Below are 6,486 nucleotides of genomic sequence, written 5' to 3' on the forward strand. Positions count from 1 at the left end.
TTAAATAAATTACTATAAAGTTCATTTCACAATCCTTAATAATAAACAAACTTACTTAAAAAGTTGGAATGATAAATAAATTCACTTTGTACATATAAAACCTATATTATGTTTTGTTCCGTTTTTTGTTGGGTTTTTTTTTAAAAAATTGTCACTGTCACATAGTGACAATTTATATAATATTTTTACAATTTAAATAGTTATTGTCGCACAATAACAGTTATTGTCACTGTTTAACAATGATAATTTCAAAATGTACAGTTGCATTTTGCCGCTCAGTGGGTTGTACCGAGTGCTCAATATTGGTGCTGAGCGCTCGGCTCATTAAAGTGGACCAGTTAATTACCGTATTTTTGTAAATGGGGCAGCCAATTAAAGTATTTTTTGTTTAGAAATTTTAAAAAAAGCTATATATTTTTCATAATATTGAAGTCATCCTTAAGTTCGACATTCCTTCCCCAATTTTTTTAAAAAGTTATGTTATCACGCATTTTACCGTCTGATTTAACATAAAACATTCAAACCGTTCAAAATACATATAAACAAGTAAACAACGTGTATTTTTCTTTTTTCTTTTTTACTGAAATTCCCAGTACGCAGTACAGAGCACTTGAGCAAGTGATAAGTGATGGGACTGATGACCATCACCAGAGCGTAGGTTCTGTTTAGCTCGGACAGTAGTCCACATGAAAACCATTATCGTTTTTCAATGAAGGTAGAAGATGAAAAAGAAGCAACGGCAAGAAATAAATTAAACAGTGTTTAAAAATGGTACACACTTTTGACTACACACATAGCAAGACAAAGAAAAAAAAAAAAAGCACCCGCAAGCCGACACCACACACACACACACAGCCACTATCACCGCACCCACCGTCAACATCACTTCATTACAAGCTTTTTTTTTTTGTCTAGATATTACTCATTTCTCACACCCCCATACCCATTTCTCTCTGTTTCTCTCTCTCTCTCTCTCTCTCTCTCTCTCTCTCTCTCTCCAGCAGGAGCTTGCTTTGAGCACCATTGTTAACCTTCTGAACATATACCACTCTCTCTTGAACCATGGCTGCTTTAGCTTTCGCAGTACTGCTTTTATTGGCCATGGCTGATCAGTCAAGTAAGCTCTTCCATAGCTAAATATTTATTCCATTATTCCTTGTTTTCTTCTTAAGGAATGGTTGTTCCATGCCTCTTTCCTTTTTTTTTTTTTTTTTCCTTCTTTTTTTTTTCTTTCTTTCTTGATGAAACCTCTGAAAGCATATAATTTTTGAAGGATGACATTTTTCCTACTAGCAATGTGTCTATCTTTTGTAGATTTTCTGACCAAAAAATACTAAATCTTTTGTAGATTTGAAGGCAGTGCACCCTTTCATTGTATGTCATAATGTTTTTATTTTAATTTTTTTTCCCTCCTTAGACATTTTAATGTTGAAGTTATCAACTTATAAATGGCTCTACAAGTACCTTAATCCTTCTTTAAAAAAAAAATTTGTACTTTAATGTGCTAAAGATTTACAGTTTTGTTTTTTTTTTTTTCTTCTTCCCCTTCCTCTCCCATACTAAAGTTTTCATTTTTTTCACTGTATTTTATTTCTATTTTATTAAAGAAAAATCTGATGAACTTTGGTCTTGCTACCTCTCTCTTTAGATGTGAAAGTTTCTCCTTTTTAATTTGTAGTCTTTGTTTTTATTTACATTACTTTTATTTTTGTGGTATTATAGGTGCCGCTTGGTGTGTCTGCAAAGAGGGACTAAGTGATTCAGTCCTGCAGAAGACATTAGACTATGCCTGTGGAAATGGGGCTGACTGTAACTCCATACATGAAAAGGGGGGTTGTTACAACCCCAACACTGTCAAAGCTCACTGCAACTATGCTGTTAACAGCTATTTCCAGAAGAAGGGCCAAGCTCAAGGTTCTTGTGACTTTGCTGGCACAGCAGGCGTTGTTGCATCTGATCCTAGTAAGCTCCACTTACACTCTCAGCTCTTCTTTCTTTTTTGGAGTGTACTGATCATTTAGATCTAGGTAGTAACTCTTTTCATTGTTGTACCATGGTTGATTTACAGGCACAACTGGGTGTGTTTTCCCCTCTAGCGCCAGGTATGCTTTTGGACCCATTTTTTCTATTTTCTTAGGAAACTATGTTTGCCTTTTTTTTTACACTACTGCTTGAATCTTTTTAAATGTCATCATTTTTGGGGATGGTTCAAATAAACAACCCCTTTCATGAATTATAAGTAGAACTGTAGGAGTAGAGACAAAATACGATTTGAAGAAACAGAGAGTTACATTATAAGCATTCTGCATTTACTTTCTTGTATTCCACATGGTAATTGAACTGTCTGTAAAATCAACTGTGTGATAAGGTTTTGTATTCTCAACCGTTTCTACAAAGCTATTTCTAGAAAAGTTAGGCTGGCAAGTTTTTGTGGTAAGGGCCAAAAGGACCACCAAAAAAAATTCGGGGATTGAATTACCAATATCTGGTCTGAAGCTTAGGTTAATTTTATGCTCAGTCTTATTGAGATTCTGCTAACGAAAGAGCTTTCATTCTTCTTCTTTTTTTTCGAGTCTATATTGCGAGTTTACAGCTCGAATGTTTGACTAGTACATCTTTCCCTTGGGGGAATAAGGCATATTTTCTTTTTATCATTGATAAAAGAATGCTTTTTTGAAAGAATGGCAATTACTTTAATTGTTTTCTTTGTGATACCTTCAACATACCTCATATAACATCCAATACACTCCTTTCTCTTTTTGCTTTTTCCAACCTAAATCAGCTCTTTTATCATTTGATCAATATTGTATTAGCATCATGATGTCCCTTACTCATTGCCCATTTATTGGGTCGTGGAGCTCTTTCATTTTCACCAAAGATGTTACAAATAATTGGGATCCAATGCTTTTTAGTTTTTACCAAAAGGTGGAGTCTTGTTGGATTGAACAGTACAAATGGTAACTACTCACAAAATTACAAATTGGCCCTTGTTAACCCAATTCTGCCAGTACCTTTTTTGCCTCTGCCCATTGTCAAAATTCAAAAGTAATGGCCACCAAGAATTGTGGTGAAGAAAACGTCCACGCGATGCGCAAATTTTGTCCTTTACAAAAAGCATAGTACTGTGCTACTTTCATAGTCTGAATATTAATCAAAAGCTACCTCAAAGATTTTGGGATGCGCAAGCTTTTTGAGATTTGAGCCAACTTTTGAAGTTTTGTAATCTCGACGGCTGTGCCTGTGTAGTCCCACTCCACCATTTTTATGGGAGCACTCCCCCGAACTCAGTTTTCTTTTTGTCCTCGTGTTCCTTTTCTTTTTTTTTTGGCCATGTCCTTGTGGTTCTTATTTACTGTTGTTCCTCTCTTTTTTTCTTTTTTCATTTTTCCCAAATTATTATGCTAGATAGTTTTGACTGTAATTATTTAATTGATTTGATTATTCCATAAGATTCATGTACTTAGTTTATCACCTCCTAAACAATATCAGGCACTTCAAAGCAATAGGAAATCAATAGGCTGATCGATATACCTTTAGCAAAATACTGGCTAGTGTTTGCATTGAAGGGATAGAATAATCTTTGAATCCGCTGCAAGTGACTGATCTTTATTGGAGTGTCAACATTACACTTTGCTGACAATGATCAGTTTATGCAAACAGCTGAAGTGAGTCAAAAACAGTCTCAAAATGATATTTGACAATATACATCAACTACAATGGCCTAACTTATAATGTTATGTAATAATGATGCTTTTAGGCTGTAAAGAATTAGGGACTATATGTCATTATGTCACAGCCTTGCCAAAATGATTTCATATATAAAAAGTAGGATGATAGCATCTTCAATGGTTCCATCTCAAAGATTGTGGCATAGGACCTTTGTATAAACTGTATATGATAAAGTGCAAATGGATGTCATTGGATGCATTAGATTTTCAAAGTGCATAAGCATTATGCCACATGGTCTCTATTCAGCCACTGGCCATATGGCATTCTAAATTTCTTGCAAAATATAAAGTGTATCTCCCATTATTTTTTTTCCCCTTGATTCAGTATGCTTGTAATAATCTAGTGCTTGCTGCTTGCGTTTTGGTATTTCTAATTCCTATGGCTGATGTATTGAATGTTGTTTCTTTTTGTCATCCAGCACCGCAGGCACTCCTACAACTCCGGTAACAACAACTCCAGTAACACCATCCACTGGCACAACCCCAACCACCAGCACAACCCCAACCACCGGTACAACCCCAACCACCGGCACAACCCCGACAACTAGTACTACAACACCGACAACCGCCACACCCTACAGTTCAACTCCTGGAGTATTAGGGGGGATTGGCACGGGCCTAGGGCCATCAGGAGCTGGCATCAACACTGATGACAGTGGTGGGATTAGACTTATTGAGGCCGGTTTGTTTTCTTCTTTTCTGACCTTATTCCTTTCAGGCTTGATGCTTTGGTGGGGTTGAAAAGAAACTAGAGGCTATGAGGTGGGGTAGGGTGGTATTCAGAGATGCTGGATTTCAATGTGCAGATGTTGGTATGTACAAGTGTGCATGTGATTCTGCTGTTGATTTGTAGGTGTTCATCTAGGGACAGCCTTGCTAAGTTTTTGTTTTTTATCTTCACCCTTTTAAAGTTGTAAGTTCTATGTGGGAAAAGCAGATGAGCTTTTGATTCCTTTTGGGTGGTGTTGCTACTTGCTAGTTGGACTGTGGAAGCATCTGTCTATCTATCTGTCTACAACTTTTTTTTCTGTTCTTGTACATTAGATTTAGATCTAATCCGAGAGTGTACTCTTCTACTAGTAGCTAGTCTATTAATTTAATGAGTATTTGGCACCCATATTTCTTGTTGGTATTAAGGTTAATTATCTCTTATTTTGCTCCTTGGCACACACTTTTAAATCTTTATGATGTTGTTTCTTGTGTTGGGTGCTATTGTGTGCTCAATGAGATGCCAGGGTGTACATATTATATTGATCACATACCTGGGGTATTTTCTAGAGCTAGTGATAGTTAGATTTGAAACCAAAGCACTCAAAAGAATAAAAAATGAATAAATTAGACTCAGGCAATTTTATTTGGTCTCATTCTTTTATTGCTCTGGTCCACATTGATCATGGTGATACGCTATAATCTGAAATCCAGAATAGAGCTTTCAATGCAGAATTAATTTCCCTCACCAACTTCTTTAAGGCTGCAACTAAAGAAAGAAAGAATATGAAAAAAGTTCTCTATTTTGCGGTCAAAGTTATTGAATCTCCTTGAATGATCACATGCATGGCCATATATAGCAAATTTCGTCAGTCATCAGCTTCATCCTTCAGCATGGCTACAAATATTTTATATGAAACTTCTGTACCAGTTTTACTCATGGGCATGGGTTAATTTCATTTTTCCTTTTTTGGTCGGGGGCTTGGGTTAATTTAAAATGTAAACTTCATTGAGGTTAATTTACTCTGTTCATAGGCATGTATTCCTCTCAGGTGCCCAAACACTTCATCAAGGCGCGTTGAGACACGAGCGCTTTACAGAGGTGAGCCTCCAGCCATAATATTATCATGGTTGGAGGGATGGCGCTCGTGCCTCCCGCCATAGTGTTATAATGGTTACATTATAAGTGGGAATGTAACTTTTAATATTGCACAACAGTGATGAGCAAATTACCGTAAGGTGACAACCCATGGAGGGAGTACGTGGACCTCAACCTACATTTGGTGGGTGTGTCATGTATTTGTCCCTGAAAAATGTGAGAATCTCCCTTGGAAATGTCCCTTTAGAATGACCTCCACGAGTGACTGAAACTGAACCCATTAAAAAATTACACAAAGTTCTACCAGAAATTTGAGAGATTGCAAGATCAATGGAGACCCACATGGTACAACAATTTTTTTTAATCGAAGTGAACTATATATTTCCCACTTCCCAGTAATTAATTTCTTAACCCAGTTTTGTTTTTTATGTTCTTTACATGTTCTGACATTTCAGGATATATATCTTGATGATTCGACCATTGTGCCCTTGTGCTCCATATTCTGATTCTGAATTTCAGAATTTGTGATCATATAATAAAATTGGTCATTAGAATATTTATGGAATGGTATTTTATTTCCTTTTTTTTTTTTTTTCTTTCTTCTATAGCTAGAAACATTTTATGCTTTCTTTTGTTTTCATCTCCTTTTGGCCTTTTGCTTTGCTTTGCTTGACGACATCATCTCTGAAATGTTTATTTGGGTATGTTCTACTTCAACGGTCACTAAGAAACTATTTGATTCTATTTGTCTCATGAAGTATGTGTCTCCCTCTCGCACTTTTGTAACCAAAAATAAATTCTCAACAAAAGAGAAAAAGGAAAAACGGAATTTGAATATCTAAGGACAGAAGACATTAGTGCAATTGTTATTTTCACAAACTATATTGTAATAGTAATTAAGTAAATGATTATAAAGCCCAATTTTAGACTTTCACTACTTTTAAGACCCAG

At 35.8% G+C, this 6,486-nt stretch overlaps 1 protein-coding gene across 1 annotated transcript; it reads left to right on the forward strand.

Annotated features, from left to right (window-relative positions):
• Positions 1 to 970: 970 nt before the first annotated feature.
• On the forward strand, positions 971 to 4,845 carry LOC147275044 (PLASMODESMATA CALLOSE-BINDING PROTEIN 1-like). The gene is made up of 4 exons (XM_086256007.1): positions 971 to 1,117; positions 1,723 to 1,962; positions 2,069 to 2,102; positions 4,148 to 4,845. The coding sequence occupies exons 1-4, from the start codon at positions 1,063 to 1,065 to the stop codon at positions 4,467 to 4,469; spliced, it is 651 nt and encodes a 216-aa protein (XP_086112133.1). The 5' UTR covers positions 971 to 1,062; the 3' UTR covers positions 4,470 to 4,845.
• The last annotated feature ends 1,641 nt before the right edge of the window (positions 4,846 to 6,486 follow it).

This window comes from Dryas octopetala, chromosome 9 (assembly GCF_963921425.1).
Source record: "Dryas octopetala chromosome 9, drDryOcto1.1, whole genome shotgun sequence".
Classification (NCBI taxonomy): Eukaryota; Viridiplantae; Streptophyta; class Magnoliopsida; order Rosales; family Rosaceae; genus Dryas; species Dryas octopetala.